Genomic DNA, 19,401 nt, shown 5'->3' with positions numbered 1-19,401 from the left:
GACAGCCAATCCCACTAGCCACTTTGGCAGGTTAAATATATATATATTTTTTAGTTATGCGAAATAAACAATGTGTAATGTGACACTAGGAAACTACAACTCCAGTGAGCACTCCCTGCACCCAGTGCAACGTACACGTACAGTAGGGGTTATTTTCTTTAGAGAGCTCGAGCGCTGGTGGATTTGCGAATGCACGGGACGCAGCATTCGCAAATACAATTGGAAGTGATTGAAGAGATTTTATAAATAGCGGTATTGCGGATCGACGAGAAAACTCGTCAATGGCGGGGAAAGAGTTAATTAACAAGATAACTTATCAGTGGTGGGGAAAGAGTTAAATGCAAATGGCCAAAAAAAAATCAAGAAACCGCAATGGTTTTTGCCCAGCTTTCCTGAATTTGTGAATTTTGTCTGCTGTTTTTCGGGCTTTAATGAAACTTGTTTGTGCGTTCAACATTAGTCAAAAGGAAAATGTTTTCGAGCATTTAGATTCCTTGATTCCGTCCGCATTATCCACACCGCAGAAATCATATGGGCACTAATAATTAATTTAGGGCTGCAACTAACGATTATTTTAATAATTCGATTAATCTGTTGATTATTTGATCGATGAATCGGATAAAAAACAAAAAACAAGAAAAGCATTCATTTCCAACCCCTTATTCAAAACAGAACTAAAATCTTTAGAAATTGCACAAACATTTTGCTCCTTGAACAAACCTGAGCTGTTACAATAATAATAAAATAAAATAAAAATGGACTAACACAAAAAATGACACATGTATGCTTTACATCTGCCAAATATATAGACTTTTTTATGATGCATTTCCCATCAAGAAGCCTCTCTTGATGGGATCAAAAATATAGTATACTCTCAGAAATAAAAGTACAAAAGTTGTCACTGGACAGTACCCTTTCAAAAAGGTACACCTTTGTACCCAAAAAGTGCATATTAGTACTTCAAAAGTACATATTGGCAGTTCAAAGATACATATTTGTACCTAAATGGCACATATTAGGACCTTTTATAAAGGGTACTGCCCCAGTGACAGCTTTGTACCTTATATTTGACTTTATGTGTTTTCTCTGATCGAATAGCTATCTCATTTGTTAAAACTGTTCCATTTACATTTGGCCACATAAATGTGTCTTGTGAAAACGGAAAATGCGTCTTCTACTCCCGCGCAAAATGCAAATACACCATTCATTACTTCGCCTTAAAAAATGTAAGACGATGTTTATGCAACAAAAGGCAGCACTTAGTGTATGTTGTACTGTATGTTGGGCCGGGCGCGCGCGTCTCCTTGCTCGGCCTGAGCTGGAGCGCGCAGTACAGACCAGCAGGAGAGTGACGGCGCAATGATTTTACGTACAGGTCCATGACGGGGAAAGCGTTCATACAACTCTCTCTCAAGTTTTATTTCTTTGTTTAATATCATTGGAGTTTTTCATTGGAGTTTTTTATTCGTTCTAGAAACTTTTTTTACTCACTGTCGTCTTTGTTTGTTTACCTCTTTGCCAGCTATAACGTACAGGTGACGCGCTTACGTTTGGGAGGAGTAAAACACTGACATGTGGTTTTCCTCTACCTTCGCTGTTTTTTTATCTTTTCTCCGCCGCCCTGTCATTTCTCCGCCCTGTCTATGAAGCGCCGAACTCTGCAAGCAACAGTGCGCGAGAGAGACCGACGCTCCGTCCCAAACCGCATACTTCCATACTATATAGTAGGCGAAAATGCCTACTATATAGTATGGAATTAGGCGGTTTGGGACGCAGTGCCAGTGTGTTCACTCCGCTCCGCGCGTAACTGAAGTTTTTCCTTTTTTTTTTTATTAAACGTCTCTGCGTCACTCGACACAACGAATCGATTATGAAATTCGTTGCCAACACTTTTAGTAATTGATTTTTATCTATTTAATCGATTCGTTTGTTGCAGCCCTAAATAATTAACAACTTGCCTCATCTTACTTCACTCCTTCAAGTCTTAACTGACACTGTGATTGTAAACAAAGACAGTGTGCACCATCCGAAAGTGTTCACTTATCGAACTGTCTTTATCAGTTTACTGGGGAAATTTATATAGAGAAAATTATCGTTATTGAATTATCGCCAAGCACAGAGGTATGGTAACCCATAATCGAAATATGAGTTCTGCTTTTAAACCGTCCAGTGAGCAGGCATTCACTGCAGCACTGGGAAGCAACTAGGGGAAAGGTGGCTTGCTCAGGGACACCTCAATGTTTTCCTGTCGGCATTGGAAATTGAACCTGCAACCTTTGGGTTGCAAGTCCAACTTCTAACCTTTTACCCATGATCTTGAGTGTAAATTGATATCCTCTTTTACTCCATTTTTATTTATTATTCTCAAATGATATATAATAGTATTTAGAATGTTGATATGTATTTAAGTATTTTATGTAAGTATTTCTTTTTTATTTTCATAGGAATTTCATGGATCCTTAAAAATATCATTTTTTTTTCATTAAGAGCAGACAGCAAAATGGACAATCTAAAGAGAAAATTAAGATCTGGAAAGGAGATTTCAAAAGACAATGGGCAATCTAAGAACAACGCCAGCAATGGCGAGACAGAAGATGTTACAACTCCACCTAAACAGATTAAATCTTCAAATGACCCAAAAAAAGGATCTGTTGAAGAAAAGAGCGAATGTGCTGTGACTGCTATATCAGAGAACAAGTCTGTTTTGACAGAGTCTAATGAACATGGTTCTGCAGAAGTAACTGATGCTTTGGTTTGTTCGCTTTGCAGTTTTGTAGCAAAAACTCAAACTGCACTAAAAATTCACTCAAAAAGGAAACATTCCCATAAAGGAGATTTGCATATTAAAAGTGTCTCTAAAAACAGTTCTGATAAACTGATTGCATCCGAGAATAATTTTGTGCAAAAGACGGAATTGCAAGAAACACTGCTTTCAGAGCCACAACTGAAAAATACTTCAGTGTCAATATCAGAGGAAGCGGCTTCTGACAAACAATCAGATGAGTGCATAGTTTTAACAGACAGCAAACATTCGCATCAGTCTTTAGCTGTCATATCAGAGAAGACTTGTAGTACCTCTGAGGATGGAAGAACCAGTCCCACCCAGATGCTGCTGGAAATGGTCGAGCCCACTGCATGTAGTGATAATGCAGGTTGCAGTTTTCACATTGAAAATAAAGAACACAGTGATATAAATGAAAATGATAACAACTATATAAGTCAGACTAAAGAAATAAACTACTTCTGCAAGTGCTGCAGCTATTCTTGTGTTGCAAAGTGTGATTATGAAAAGCACTGCCTGAGCAATAAGCACAAAAGAAAGATGTTAGTGCAACAGGACTCATTACAAGCAAAGAAGACAATGCCTCCAGAATCAGTTTCTCCTCCACCTGCTATACAAATGAGGACAAATTCTGCAGGAAGCTGGTCACAGCATCAGTGTGGGACATGCACCTTCACAGCTGACAGCTCAGTAATGTTGGCGCAACACATTAAAATTCAACATCCTGTAGAGCACCGTTTTCACTGTAAGGCATGCCATTACTACACAGCCACCAAAGAATCTATGGAAATGCACCTGTCGGAAGAAACCCACCAACAGCTAGCCAAAAAGCAAAATATAAGTCCTTTATTTAAAGATTGTGTTGAAAAAATCTCTGTAATTCTCTCAGATGAACAAGGAAAGAATGCAGAAATAATTAATAAACAGTGCTCTGATAAAGTGGTGGATGATTCAGGTGTTTTAACAGAGCCACCTGAGAATATAAGACAAGGCTCCTTTAACAAACGGAAGCGAGGTAGACCTAAGACTGTTAACCTGACTGTTTGTAGCCATTGTGGGCTTGTAGCTTCCAATGCCACCAACCTTAGTGTGCATATACGGCGCAGGCACAGTCGGATGTACAGCTTTGTTTGTAAGCTATGCAGCTACTACTGTGTGACCAAAGGTGACATGGACCGTCACTGTGAAACCAAAAAGCACATCAACAAAATGCAAGCAGCTGGAAGTGAAGGCACTGGGGTGGTTCTACTAAATGATGAGCCGCCAGGTCAAACAAAGGAAGATGAGGCAGAACTGACAGAAAAATTTGCAGAAATTGAGACAACTATTGGTGACATGGATGAAAATCATTCCAGTCTACCTTGTAACAAAAACAAGGATCAGTTGGTGAACTCTTGTTCTCAGTGTGACTTTGTTGCTCACTCAGCACTATCTCTTGCCCTTCATGTGCGACGTAGGCACACGAAAGATTTTGAGTTCGTCTGTGTAGCATGCAGCTACTACACTGTAACTCGCAGAGAGATGTTTCGGCACGCAGCAACAGAAAAACACAAGCAGAAACGTAAGAGCTATCTGGAGAGACAGAAGCAAAACTCCAGTGAAAGTTTGCCTGATCAGATGTCAGCGAAAATTGAGCGGACTTGCGATGAGACACACTTAGGATCTGAACCATACTCTGACAATTCTGACCCAACAGCTGCAAGCACCATAACTACAAAGTGTTCAATAGCAGATGATGAGAATAATTCAGATGAACAAGCAAAACAGCAGGCTTTAGAGATTGCATCCAACGAGAACAAAGAGTCAGCAACTAACCCTATTGAGTCAGCTGTGTCTTATACAGTCCAGTTAATGACAACAGAGAAAGATGATGTGCCAGGGGAGACGGAGGAAGAAAGCATGTTTGAAGAGGATGACTTGGGAGGTGGTAGTCCCTCCAAAGAAAAACTAATCCGCAGAGAGCTTCCATTCGATGCGTGCATCTTTTCCTTAAAAGCCATAAAAGTGCATGAACAGGTGTCACTTGACAGAGATCAGATTACAGACCAATCACAAAAGCAGGTTGTCAGAAAGTCTAAAACACAAGTTGGACTTGAGACAAAGACCACAATGCCAAACCCATGTATCCGCTGCGAGGACTGTGGATTTTTGGCGGATGGACTAAGTGGCCTGAATGTCCATATTTCAATGAAGCATCCATCCAAGGAGAAGAATTTCCATTGCCTGCTCTGTGGGAAGTCTTTTTACACTGAAAGTAACCTCCATCAGCACTTGAGCAGTGCGGCACATGTGCGCAATGAGCAGGGAAGCATTGAGGACCTTCCAGAAGGTGGCGCTAGCTTCAAATGTGTTAGATGCAATGAGCCATGCAAAACAGAGCAGGATCTGTTCGTGCACATTAAAGAGAAGCACGAGGAAATGCTAAAAGAAGTAAACAAATACGTACTGGAGGATACCGAGCAAATTAATCGAGAGCGTCAGGAGAACCAGGGCAATGTGTGCAAGTACTGTGGCAAAGTGTGCAAGAGCAGCAACTCCATGGCTTTCCTAGCTCACATTCGCACACACACAGGTACAGCTCTTTCTGTCATTTTCAAATCTTTGCTGTGTGTATGTGGCTTTCTCTTTCTAATATTAATCAAACCTAATAGTACAGAACATCATATGTGACCATGGACCACAAACCAGTCTTAAGTCACACAGGTGTATTTGTAGAAAAAGGCAAAAATACATTGCATGGGTCAAAATTATTGATTTTTTTAATGCCAAAAAAATCATTAGTAAATGGTAAATGGACTGCATTTATATAGAGCTTTTAACAGACCTATGACCATATGCGCTTTACAATTAGCCTCACATTCACCCATTCACTCACACATTCATACACTGACGGCGGTGTCAGCCATGCAAGGCGCCAGCCAGCTCGTCATCAGTACAGATGATCTTAATGATAATCATATATATACAGTTTACCATAACATTTTTCGTACCGTATCTAAAAATTGAACCTTACGACTGGTTTTGTGGTCCAGTGTTACATATTGTAAGAAGTATCATAAGGCATAATGAACATCCAGCTGGCTTTTATCACAAAATAAACCCTGATGCAAAGTTTCCTTCCTCAGTCTTATAGTTGAGGTATTATAGAAGTAATTTAGTGGAGAAGCCCCCTGTAGACAGATTTTGACACTTGAGTATGCATCTCAAAAGGTTGACAGTATTTTTACTCAACTCAAATACATTTTTTAAATATCTGTACTTTATTGATGCGTTTTCTTACAACTACATTTCATAAATACAAGGTTTTTTTATTTAATGCTTAATTGAAACAAAATCAGTACATTCATTTACTCTAATAAACTTTCACTTACTTGAGTAAACACTTACTTGAGAAAATTTCACTCACTTTAGAAAATTCTAGATTTTAATGTAGTTAAATATTAAATTAAACAGAGATGCTTCAGAATGAGTGAAGTTTCATGATGAAAGAAGGAAATGCTTTAAAGATATAGATAATCACAAAAGATATAGACAATTTTTAAGTTTATCAGCTTCTCCCCAGGCCATCCAAGATGTAGGTGACTTTGTTTCTTCAGTAGAACACAAATGTGGATGTTTAACTTTTAACCGTTTCAGTCTGTCAGTCGTATAATGTATGTGGATGGTAACAAAATCTGAAACAAACATGCACAGACAAATCCAAATGAAACCCTGTGGCTCATGACGACACATTGGATATATTTTCAACAGATTAATGTTCTGTTCATGTGTTGTGCTTTGCCCTGCTACCCTGTGTGGATGAAACTGATATCTGTGATCAGAGCGTCAGAGCCATGATGATATTGACTCTTGTTTTAGCACAAGCTTGCAGTTTGAGCTTTCACTGTTTTAACCGATGATTCCCTAGATGTAAGAACATACTAAACTAACATATTAACATGCCAATCCCCAGATGATCGTCTTTTGAAATTGTACAGATAAAATGCCACCATTTAGATGACATGTTTTAAACTCCAAGCAGTTGTTTTCTAAGCAAGCTACACACTACCATCCGGAGCACATGCAATTAATCAGCGGCTCCTCCTCTTTTTTTTTTTATGGAAGTAACGTCATCACACAAATTAAATTTTTTCTGGGAAAACTGACCTGACAGCTCAAATAATAAATATTTTATTAATTCCTAACTGTTTAGATGTTTCAAAGCAGCTTAACATTAATAGATGCAGGAGAAAAAAAAGAAATTCGATGGACAACATAAATAGCAGAATACAGCGGCCAAAATTAACCCATACTTGCGAGCGTAGTATAATTTAACGTATAGATGAGGGTGCTATGTTAAGCAAATGTCAGCTGACTCCTCTGGGGTTGAAAAAAAACCCTAGGAGAAAAAATCCTCCAGGCTTTTTTTAGTCAGGAGGGGAAAATCCTAGGATGGAAAAAACACCTTGAGAGAAAGCCAGACATAGCTGATTCTATAGAGCAGGGTTCCTCAAATCTTACCCTGGGGGGCCGGAGCACTGCCGAGTTTAGCTCCAACCCTGATCAAACACAATCAAGGTCTTCATGATCACTAGAAAATCACAGGTGGGTAAGTTTGATTAGGGTTGGAGCTAAATTCTGTAGTGCTCCGCCCCTCCAGGGTAAGATTTGAGGAGCCCTGCTATAGAGGATATACTATATATTAGATACAATTTAATAAAATGTTATTGTAAGTAAAACATTTATAATTATAAATATATTCATGGATAAGTAGATTAAACGGGGGCAGCCGATGGTTGTTGGTCAGACATCGGCTGGGCATCACTTTGAAGGAAGGCCAGTAGATCAGTAGTGTGATGACCTTCATGTCAGCAGGAACTGGGTCTCATTGTCGAGACAGGGAGAGAGAGAAAAAAAATCCTATTAGCATAGGGGCCATTCCCATGTACTGCAAGTGTCATACAATATTGTGGTTTAATACTCACTCGGTTTCAGACAGGCTAACTTCATTGCAGCATAAGTGTATTACCCAGATGAGTTATGTGAATTTTTTTTTTCCAGACACGATAACTATTGCGGGATAATTACATTTATTAGAGAAATTATGTGAATGCTTTGTTAAAGAGAAACATATTTCGTTTAGACTTAAATTGATCAACTGTGTCAGATTCTCAAACGTTTTTTGGTAAATCATTCCAGAGCTTAGTGGCTTAGTAGGAAAGGATCGACCACCTTTAGACATTTTTGATAATGAAGTGAGCAGAATTTTGCGACCGCAGTGTACGTGATTGATTGTAATCTGATAGTTATTCTCTAAGATACGAAAGTGCTAGGCTATTTAAGGCTTTATAGGTGATTAGCAGTATTTTAAAAGGTATGCAATATTTAACTGGTAGCCAGTGTAAAGATGCCAAAATTGGGCTTATGTGATCATACTTCTTAGATCGCGTAAGCACTCTAGCAGCGGCGTTTTAAACCAGCTGAAGCTTGTTTACCTGATTTGCGTTACATCCCGAGTAACGAGTAACAATAGTCTATTCTTGAGGTCACAAAAGTGTAAATAAGCTTCTCTGCATCTGATGCATCTGCATTTTGAGATATTTCAAGATGGAAGAATGTTGTACGGCAGACGTTGGAGATATGACTTTCGAAAGATAGATTGCTGTTGAACATCACACCTAGGTTCTTTACTATGGAAGATGACCCCCACAGTGCAGCCATCTATGGGCAACTTGTAATCTGACATATTTAGTTTGGAGCCATTTGGTTATATAATACGTATATTTGTCTTGTTGGAGTTTAGCATTAGGAAGTTATTTGCCATCCATTCACTAATATAGCTAATACTGGTGGAAAACTGGTGGGTTTCGCTAGGATGTGACGAGATATAAAGCTGGGTATCATTTGCATAGCAGTGAAACATTTTGTCTCGCTATGCCTGACCACTGATCCCAACAGAGTTTTCTAGTCTATTGAGTAAGATTGTGTGATCTATTGTGTCAAAGGCTGCACTAAGGTCTAGTACTATAAGAATTGAGATTTCACCACAATCCGATGTTAAAAGGAGGTCATTTGTAACTTTAAGCAGTGCTGTCTCTGTGCTATGGTGGGGCCTGAATCCTGATTGGAACTTTTCATACATACTATTATTCACTAAGAATGTGCGTAGCTGGGTTGCCACTACTTTTTCTTATATTTTAGAAAGAAAAGGGAGATTTGAGATTGGTCTAAAGTTATTAAGATCTGCCAGTTTGAAAGCTGTTGGAATGTATTCTAGTTCTACCAATGAGTTACAGAAATTTAGTACTGGGTCTGACACTACAGGGAATACCTCTTTTAGTAATTTTGTGGGAACAGGGTCTAGTAAACACAACAATGATTTGGATGATTTTATTAAAGATGCTATTTGTATAATCTGCGCCACTAGAGGGCGCACAATCAAAATAATAACAATGAAGTAGATTAATGACGCTCTGAAGCAGCGTGGAATGATGGGATTTGTTGACTTAAACTCAACCACTGATGGCCATCAATCAAACGATAACGAGAAATCATGTTAACATATAAGGTAAAGTAATCAAGTTTTATATATCGTCACCTTCCTGAACTAATTGACAAAAATGTTTTAGGCTATGTATTTTGTCTAAGTCAAAAGACATTGAGAATTTAGAATTTTACAAGCTTTTCTAAATGGCAGCTGCATCAAGAAGAACACAAATCTACTCAACCTCTGGGGCCCTATTTTAACGTTCTGAAACGCAAGTGCGAAGCGCAAGTGACTTTGTGGGCGGATCTTGGGCGCTGTTGCTATTTTCCAGGCGGGAGAAATAACTCTTGCGCCAGGCGCAAATCAATAAGGGGTTGGTCTGAAGTAGGTTCATTATTCATAGGTGTGGTTTGGGCGTAACGTCAAATAAACCAATCAGAACGCTATCCAACATTCCCTTTAAACGCAAGGGCGCAAGTTCCATGACGGGTTGCTATTATTATGAGGGATTTACCAGGCGCACGCCAGGAGCGGTTCACAGCCGAGGAGATCCACGTTCTTGTAAGAGCAGTCAAAGACAGAGAAGTTGTTTTGTATGGGAATATGAGAAACCCGCCCAAATAGCCACAATTGTCTCATCAGCTGGCATCCCCATCGTTGCGCCAAGGGCTACAATGATGTCAGGAGATGGGGGAATCCCAAGCTTGCCAGCATAAATCGGGCACGCTGTGTAACGGGAGGTGGATCTGCTTCTACACATGACCTGACGCCAGCAGAGGACATCGCTGCGGCCACCCTCACAGCTGAAAGGGTTTGGGGGCTTTGAAATCGGACCCAAGAAACGCAAGCAAGGTTCAACCCCAAAGTACACTTACAAATCAAGGTTTCTTATGAAAACATTTGAATTATTATTTACATAAAATAAACGTAATACAGCCACACAACAAAATTATGAAAATATTTTAATCGTTATTTGCACGAGAATTTTTTTACGCAGCCTCACAATAAATAAAAACTATCACCACAATGCTCACCACTATGATTCCCCTTATCTCATGTGTTAATATGTTTTATTGTAACAATTTATGATTTACAAAAATAACTGTTGCATCTGTGTTTAGGGCCCCTGAAGTTAGTTGCATTATTTGTGTTTTCGGAGAAACCTGAAAAAGTTACTTAGGCAATTAGTTTAGGAAGGTGACGATTAGGCTTGCCGCGATAGTCGGTGAAATGGTGATAACCGGTGCTTCAGCCTCTCACCGGTTAGATCACTTTCCCACCGCGACACCGTCTTTCAGGTGTGTATAAAAAGAACCCCAGTACACTAGACCTTCACATCAACTGCAAACATGCCTAAGATTCACCCTGAGACTAAAGATTTGATTATCAAGAGGCTGAAGACCAGATCCACTGCTGATGTGGCAGACACCTTCAATGTGTCTCAGTGTCAAGTACAGAGGATAAAAAAAAGATTTGAAGAGACTGGATACGTTTTTGACAAGCCCAGGTCAGGCAGACCACGCAAGACAACTGCTCAAGAGGACCGTTTGTTGGCTCGAATATCCAAGGCCAGCCCATTTTCCACTGCAGCAGAGCTCCACGAGACCTGGTCACCTGAATTCCCTGTGTCAACCAGAACAATTTGTCGGATTCTGTCTCGAAATGACCTCCATGGTCGAATCAGTGACCATAAGCCAGCAGTAAACAAAAGACAATTGAAAAACCGTGTGGCATTTGCCAATTCACACAGCCTGCTAAAAGGATTGATGCTGGAAAAGAGGCAGAAGGTGGATTTTTCAGATTAATCTTGCAAATATTGCAGGAGACCTACTGGAGCCCGCATGGATCTGAGATTCACCCAGAAAACAGTGAAATTGGTGGCAGAAAAATCATGGTCTGTGGCAGGGATTGGCAACTTCAGTCCTGGACGGCCTAAAAGTTTCTAGTATGCCTAGTAAGACCTTAATTTGGCTGCTTCAGGTGTGTTTAATTATGGTTGGAACTAAACTCTGCAGGATGCTGGCTCTCCAGGAACGAAGTTGCCCATCTGGGGTTACATCCAGTATGGGGGTGTGCGAGAGATCTGCAGGGTGGAAGGCAACATCAATAGTCTAAAATACCAAGAAATCTTAGCTACCTCTTATATTCCCAACCATAAAAGAGGCCAAATTCTCTTTGCCAGTTCCTCAAGGCGAAGAAGATCAAGATGCTCCAGGATTGGCCAGCCTAGTACCAAACATGAACATCATATGTGAGCATATGTGGGGTAGGATGAAAGAGGAAGCATGGAAGACGAACCCAAAGAATATTGATGAACCCTGGGAGGCATACAAAACTTTCTTTGCTATTCCTGATGACTTCATCTATACATTGTATGATTCCTTGCCAAACCGCAGGGATGCAGTCCTTCAAGGTCATGGAAGTCATACAAGATATAAAATTTGTATCTCACAGCACCACCACTTAATTTGCTGACATATTTTTGTATTTGCAGTAAATTTGTTCAGTTTCTGTATAGGCGACAAAACAATTCTTGATTAAATTATAAATATTTTTTCAGGGAAACTAATATATTTCAGTGCATTAAACATAATTTGGAAGGCTTTTCATATGAACTATTTCTAACACCAATTGATTTATTAAAAGTCAGGTTAATAGCAGATGTTTCTACAAAATAGATAAGCGACAAGACTTTTGTCAGGGAGTGTATAGGAAATAAACATGGTGCACATTCAGACATCTCTGTCTCCGCCAGCTGTCTCTCAAAACGTGTTACAAAAATCAATTGAAACTCTTTGAATACTTGTCACACAAACATGAAACAGAAATCCAAAGAAAGCCTGAAATGTCTACTTTTAACAAACTAATTATAATCGAAAACAAATTTGCCTGTTTATATAATCTGTATTGAAGTAAAGAGAGTACCTTTTTTCCTGGCTGACCTCATGCCACAGGCGTTACCCACTATTCATTTGGTAATATTGTTCAAACTGTTGACAAAGCATAAAGTTTTATCAGATTTAAAGACTTTACTGCGTGTTTGGATGATAAACATTATACAACCACGTGAGGAAGCTCTTCAGTTATGTTTGGACAATGAGGAAGAGTAAAGAAGCGTTCATCTTTAGAAAAGAAGCGTTACTTCAGAAGAACAATGAAAGACCAAATGGAGGAGGATATTATTTCCGGGCTTTAATGAAACCTTACGCTCTGATGAGGCGCTTGTCATTGTTTGCGATGCATGACGAGAAACGGCTGTATATACCTTTTTTCACACAAAAGGGAAATGTTTCCGTGCATTTCTGTCCTTTCATTTACCTTTTAATGAGTTATAACAGGTTTTAAAAATGACTGAATCCAAAATTTGCATTCCATTTTTATGCTTGGATTCAAGTCTCCACAGATCCGGGTCCAACTTTTAAATATTAGACATGTCCTGGTCAGTTCTGTGTAGCACATTCATGGATCTCTTTTGGTTCCGGTACAAATATTTGGACCTATGAAGACCTCTACTAAGAATGCCATTGCATCCAGTGGGAAACCACAGGAGTCTTCAGTAAAATTTCTTATATAAAATAACTTGTTTATAGCAGGACTTAATTAAAAACCAACCTTACATTAAATGTTTATATAAATTTATCTGTGTATCTGGTGCCAATCATATTATATTATACATTTAAAATGTATGCCAACTATCTTATATTATACATTTATATGTTTGGACCGTTAACTTACTAAATTTGTTAAAAACTTACTAAAAATTCAAAACTTTCTCGACTAGTGAGGAGTTTACATTTTTTACTTGATTTTAAACATACATTTCAATTGAATCCCCTTTTCCTACAAGAGTTTAGAAAGTTACTGAAATGTTATTTTGATATGCTTTTCATTATAATGAAACAAATTAAATGTTTATTGCTTTTGTACACTACAGGATCCAAACCATTCATGTGCAAGATCTGTAACTTTGCCACTGCTCAGCTAGGTGATGCCCGCAACCATGTCAAGAGACACCTGGGCATGAGAGAGTATAAGTGTCACATCTGTGGGTAAGTTCATGAAAGACAGATGTACCGTGATTTATATTCTGCCCAGAGATTGTTAGTGGTTCAGTGCTGAACCCCTATTGTTTTTGTAGGGATTTTTTGACCCTTACTGTTTTCATGAGTGTTTACATTATTGGTCAAGCTTTCTCAATCCATAATTCTTTCCCTGCCAGCTATTTTTTCAAAGTTGCCAGCCAGTACCAGCCTTTTTTATGATTTTCACAAAAGTGCATTGCGTTCAAGAAAATTTTATTTTTCAAATATATAAACATACAATATATCAAATAAAGGAACATACCCTCTGTCTTTAATCAACAAAAAAAGTTATACTATCTTCATTTGATTTTTTTTATCACTTCTTAAATAAGTACCATGTTTGGTATGACGTGTGTTATGCGCCGGCATAGCCACATCGAACTTCCTCTGTAAACACACACAGTATGATGCGAAAACAAATCCGTTGAGTGAAATACCAGAGTGAACATGGCTTTAAACGACTCTTTCAGATTATGTGAAGTAACACTATTTTTACGGTGTCTTTCCACTCACGTCTAAGTAGAGGAACCCCCTCACTCCTCCCAAACTCAAAAACTCTTTCACCAGACAGCCCTAACCATAATGTAAATAAATTAAACTTTATTTTCTGGTTAATTAGGAACCTCACCAATGAATGATTGCCCACGCGTCCTACACCATTATCTGTGAACAATGAAATTCCCCTGCATGATTTCTCGATTGTGCACGCCAAGCTGTGCAGCACACAGACCAAGTTTTGCTACCTCTTTAACCTGATCCTCCATGAGAGCAACCAAGGGGGACACAATCACAACTATCACCTTGCCCTCAGTTTTTCGCTGATGATCGGTAATAGTTGATAAATTAAACCTTTCCCAAAACCTGTCGGGAGTAGGGCAACAACTTCATCTACATTCAAAATGTTTAACAAACACCCTTCTTGTTCCAGCTTCAGTTGGCAAATGCCGGGAATATTCTCCACAACAGAGCGAATCGCATTCTGTGTCTCCATGTCCACTGTAAACTACAATCTTACATTCGGCGCTTAGCATCTACATCACAGCTCTCAGTCCGCCCTCTGTTCAATGATTGGGGTGGCCGTTTTGGAGCCGGAGGAAAACAGTTACAATGGGAGATATCTCAGACTAAGTATAGAAGCGAAATTAAATTGAGCGGAAGTACTCTCAGCCAATCAGATTTGAGAACCAAGATCGGTTGTATTAGACATCATAAACAAACGACTTTCATGGAAGAAACGCAACTTCCAGTAAACTCCGCAAAGAATCAAGAAACAACAACAGAGTCCTTTTAGAGAAGTTTATTTCTGATAACAAGCAAAATAAACAAGTAGATTATCGTTTTATTAAAATTATCAGTATTAAAATTATTAAGGTTATATTTTCACAGAATGTTCTTAACATTGTAAAGGATGTACTGTACAGTAAATGACCAAAGAATGACTTTCATAGCTATTCACAGAAAGGGTCATTGATTAACATATGAAACATAGAGATCTTGTTTTCATTGAAGTTTCCTCAATGATAGAGTTTCTTTATGCTGTGATGCTTTAAAAAGTATTGTTCATGTATTTATTTGTGTTACAGATGGGCATTTGTGATGAAAAAACATCTTAACACTCATCTTCTGGGGAAGCATGGACTGGGCCAACCCAAAGAGAGGTGGGCCATTCTTACTGATTAAGAAAAAAAGCTTGTTACAATGTTATATGTTGTGTAGTATTTTATTAATTTACACAATGGCAAGACAATAAAAACGAAGCCAGGATGAAGACTTTTAGTAATCCCTCTGTAAAGTTGATCAAGAATATGTATGATTCAGCTCGTGTTGTTTGCTACAGTGAATGTAAGTGGTATGTCCTTTACATTGTTTACTGTAAGCGGGTGACACTGGTCAATATATTTTGTCAGCCATTGTACTTTGACATGAGGCAAAGTGTCAGGCCAGGTCTGTCTCTGTCGAATTCATGCAGCCTATGCGATCATCATTGTGTTGAATTTTTTGGAATGCTGAGCATTAAGGGCGCACTTACATTATATTTACTCTGAGCGAAATATACAAAAGAATGTTTGTCTCCCCTCCACTCTCCCCCATTGGACTGCGCTCACACTACACTTGAAATAAACAGGAAGATGTGCGCAACAGAGTTGATTGTAATTTTACATTTATGGCTAATTAAGCATGTTTGAAATGATGTACACTGGGCAGAGCGATTACTGTGTGACATTACAGTAACCTGACAGCGCATGGAGAGCAGACTTCTCCTAAATATGCTTATAAATCATTTATGTTTCTTAACAGAAGAGTTAAAGTCACTTACCACCTTAAGGATATGAAAAATAAGACATTTAAATCAAATGAGGTGATGCAAAAATGAGTACATCCTACAAAAAATGGCCTCCATTCTTTAAAAAAAAAAACAGCACTGATTCTTCTAGACATTGAATAAACATGTTGACAACATACAGTTACATTTTTTTTTATTCTTCATTCTTGAACAATGACCTCTTTCAGATCCTTGATGGAAAATGACGGTCTGCTTGTCTTTTCAGAATTCCCCATACCTCAACCTGGGATGGGGTCTGAATCACTTTTACCCTGTGCTTCTTCTAAAATGAATTAGTGACCTAAGATGTGTGTTTTGGGTCACAATCATGTTAACTCTTTCACCGCCTTTGACGAGATATCTCGTGAAATCTCGTGAAAATCATGAAAAACGCTGGCGCTGGCTGGCAACTTTTTTTAAAAACGCTGGCGGTGAAAGAGTTAAAAGATGGCACAAAGTGATGGTAGCATCTTCTCTCTAAGTATTTCACAGTACATCTGTGTATTCTTGATGCCGTCTATAAAATTCAACTCTCCGACACCTGCAGCACTCATGAAAGCCCACAGAAGAACACTGCCACCACCATGCTTTATTTTTGGTACTATGCATTTTCTTATTGTTCTCCTCACCCTTGCCACACAATAAAGTTTGGAACACCTCAGAGCCACAAAGATGAATCTTTGTCTCATTACTCCAAAGTTTAGAAAGCTAGAGACCCAATAGTCTTTACCTTTCTCAATATGAGCTCAGGCAAAAGGCTTTTTGTGCATTGGCTTTCCCAGTGGCTTCCTCTGTGGGTGACAGCCATGCATGCCTCTTCTTTGCACTATACCTCCGTCGTATAATGTCACGGGAAAGAACCCAGATTGACTTTCTAATGATTTAGCCAACTGTACTGAACTTGCATGATGATTTTTTTTCTACATATCTCATCACAAAACACTCTTGATGAGGTGTTAACTTCAGTGAATGTCCTGGAGATCGCAGCGAGCTTCCCACAAGTCCATCCTTTTTAAAAAATTTTGATCCCTTTTGTGACAGTATTTAAACTTATTAGCAATGCTTAACTAATTAGCTTGAAACCTTGACCATTTTGTGCAAAGAAATTGTTTTATTTCTCATGTCTTGAGACATTTCTTTACCATGTGGTGCTATTCTGTCACCATTACATGGGAGTGGATTTTCTCTCTTAAATACAACTCTCAATTGCCAGTATCCTGTGGCCACCTGTGTGATGATTAATTATATTCATCATTTCCTAGTGAATTCCTGTTAATTACACTTTATTTAATTTTTTTGCTAACATATTCATCGTGGTGTACTCATTTTTGCATCACCTCATTTGATTTAAATTAGTTATTTTTTTGTATACGAAAGATGGTCAGTGACTTTCACTCTTTTGTTAATAAAAATAAATGTTTAATAAAACTATTAAAACTAATAAAAAAGAAAGCAAATTGGTCTCATATTTACTGACAAAGGGAGAAAAATCTTAATTTCCAAATGGGGTGTACTCATTTATGCTGTGCACTGTATATACAGTACGGCGCAAAAGTCTTAGGCCACCACCACCAGCTTTGTTGTTTTAGCAGTTAAAGTTTTTTAAAAGTTTTATTGTCCATCTATATTTATTTTTCACTCTTTCTATGTTTTTATTAAGATACAAACAGAAAATACAGGAAATATGTTCTCTAAATTAAAAACAAAACAATTTTCAGAACTAAATGTCTTCTTCAGTCATCACTCAGTATTTAGTGTGACCTCTCTTGGCACGAAACACATCTTGAGCTTTTTTTTTTGAGGAGACTGAAGTCATTCGATTAGAACATTTGCTTTACAAAAATTTATGAACACACTATTTGGTTTAATCATTTGTAAATATAATGCCAGATATGTTATTAAATACACATATTTATATATAATTTTGTGTAACATTAAACTATACCTGTCAAAATGTCGCAACGTAGAGACGTGCGTGTAATAATGACAGATAATCCTCTGTCTCTGTCATTCTCTCTTTCTTACACGCTGGCACAGCTGGAATTGTTTAGCAAATGTGTCATCAGTGTTGGAGCTTGACAAAAACTTTACAAGACTCCATCTGGCACTTAACATGGGACTTGGGGATGTAAGGCTTGCATACAACTGCTCGGCCATTTTGTTTGTTTTTTAATACAAATTAAAATGTTTTCCTTACCATAATTCAATTTCTTCTTTGGCTAGGGAACTGAGCTCAGTTGTTGTTTTTTTAAAAGTGTTAATTTATATTTAGAGAGAATTTCCATACACATTCATTTTACACTGATATATGCAGTGTGCGGGTCAGTGTGAAACAGTCACATCTAAAAATATAATTCATGCTAGACAGAAGTGTAAAATGTATGCAGGGTGATAAAGAAACATGAATGGGCAGTTTCCAGCAATTATTATGATTTGCTTATGAGGAATATAACCATGTCAAATGACAAATTTAGGACCAAGCAGAAGCTGACAGCCGGTAAACCAGAACTGACTCAATAAAAGTGACAATAGTAGCCTAAACAGTAATGAAATCTGCCTTTCAGACAATAAGTAAGAGCGAACTTCAAATAATTATGTTAAGACATACATACTGAACAATGAAAAGCAATTAAATGTTTTAATTCTGGCTTTATTAGTACATTTTTTTTATATTTTTTAGATAAATACTGTATTAAAAAATCTAATATGCGACTTCAGAGAATTTAAAGGATACTAGTCTTTCATTGTGGTAAGGTGTTTATTCATAGACTTACACTGTTCTATCATATAGTTTCTTTTTAAGTAAGTAAAGGTAAACAATATTTAAAGCAAATACATATTGACACAACTGCTGCAGCATGAAAGAGGCAACAAAAGTATTATTCTGGTTGTGTACCATCTGTAAATCTATTTTATAACAAAGTACATAGTGAAAAGCGCTATTCCATTAAAATGGAATTAAATGAGATAAAAAGCTAAAATGAAGTTATTGCAAAGAAATGAATCTTGCACAATTTAATTGATCAGTGTATATTTATACAGAACACTGTGATTGCGGAGATTCTGTAAATGTTATCTCTTTCTTCTAGGAAGTTTGAGTGTGACCTGTGTGAACGAAGCTTTAGTGAGAAATGGGCTCTGAATAACCACATGAAGCTGCACACAGGAAACAAGCCATTTAAATGCGGTTGGCCCTCATGTCATTATGCATTCCTGACTCTCTCCGCAATGAAGGACCATCACAGAACACATACAGGTACAAACACACCTAAAACAAGAATAATACAATGATAATACATTAATGGTCAAGTCCTTATCATTGCAGTATTGTAACAGGTTGTGCACAAACTAATTAAAAGGATAGTTCACCCAAAATTAAAATTCTGTCATCATTTACTCATCCTAATGTTGATCTAATCTGTATAAATTTCTTTATTCTGTTGAACACAAAAGATGATATTTTGATAAAAGATGGTAAGAACACACCTGATTGTAACCATTGACTTCCATAAAAGGAAAAAAAACATGGAATTCAATGTGTACCGTCAACTGTGCTTACCATCATTTACAAAAATATCTTCTTTATAATGATTCCAAAATTTCTCCATCTCCATAGGTTAATAGCCTGGGTGTCATTTTTGATAGCAGGTTGTCATTTGAGATGCATTTCGATAATCTCACTCATTCTACACACCTATGAAACATTTGTCATCTTCATCCATTTCTTACACCCTACCATAGCTATTCT

The 19,401-nt window shown here is 37.9% G+C and overlaps 1 protein-coding gene across 1 annotated transcript in view; it reads left to right on the top strand.

Moving 5' to 3' along the window:
- znf407 (zinc finger protein 407) overlaps positions 1–19,401 on the top strand; it is a 43,661-nt gene that overhangs the window by 12,644 nt on the left and 11,616 nt on the right. Inside the window, exons 2-5 of the mRNA XM_065243054.2 lie at positions 2,445–5,354; positions 13,183–13,297; positions 14,914–14,988; positions 18,743–18,909. Coding sequence (XP_065099126.1) covers positions 2,501–5,354; positions 13,183–13,297; positions 14,914–14,988; positions 18,743–18,909 — 3,211 coding nt within the window. The 5' untranslated portion in view covers positions 2,445–2,500. The remainder of the gene's footprint in view (positions 1–2,444; positions 5,355–13,182; positions 13,298–14,913; positions 14,989–18,742; positions 18,910–19,401) is intronic.

This window comes from Paramisgurnus dabryanus, chromosome 13 (assembly GCF_030506205.2).
Source record: "Paramisgurnus dabryanus chromosome 13, PD_genome_1.1, whole genome shotgun sequence".
In the NCBI taxonomy this organism is placed as follows: domain Eukaryota; kingdom Metazoa; phylum Chordata; class Actinopteri; order Cypriniformes; family Cobitidae; genus Paramisgurnus; species Paramisgurnus dabryanus.
Note: the sequence above shows the minus strand (reverse complement) of the source record. Positions and strands in the feature narration are given on the sequence as shown.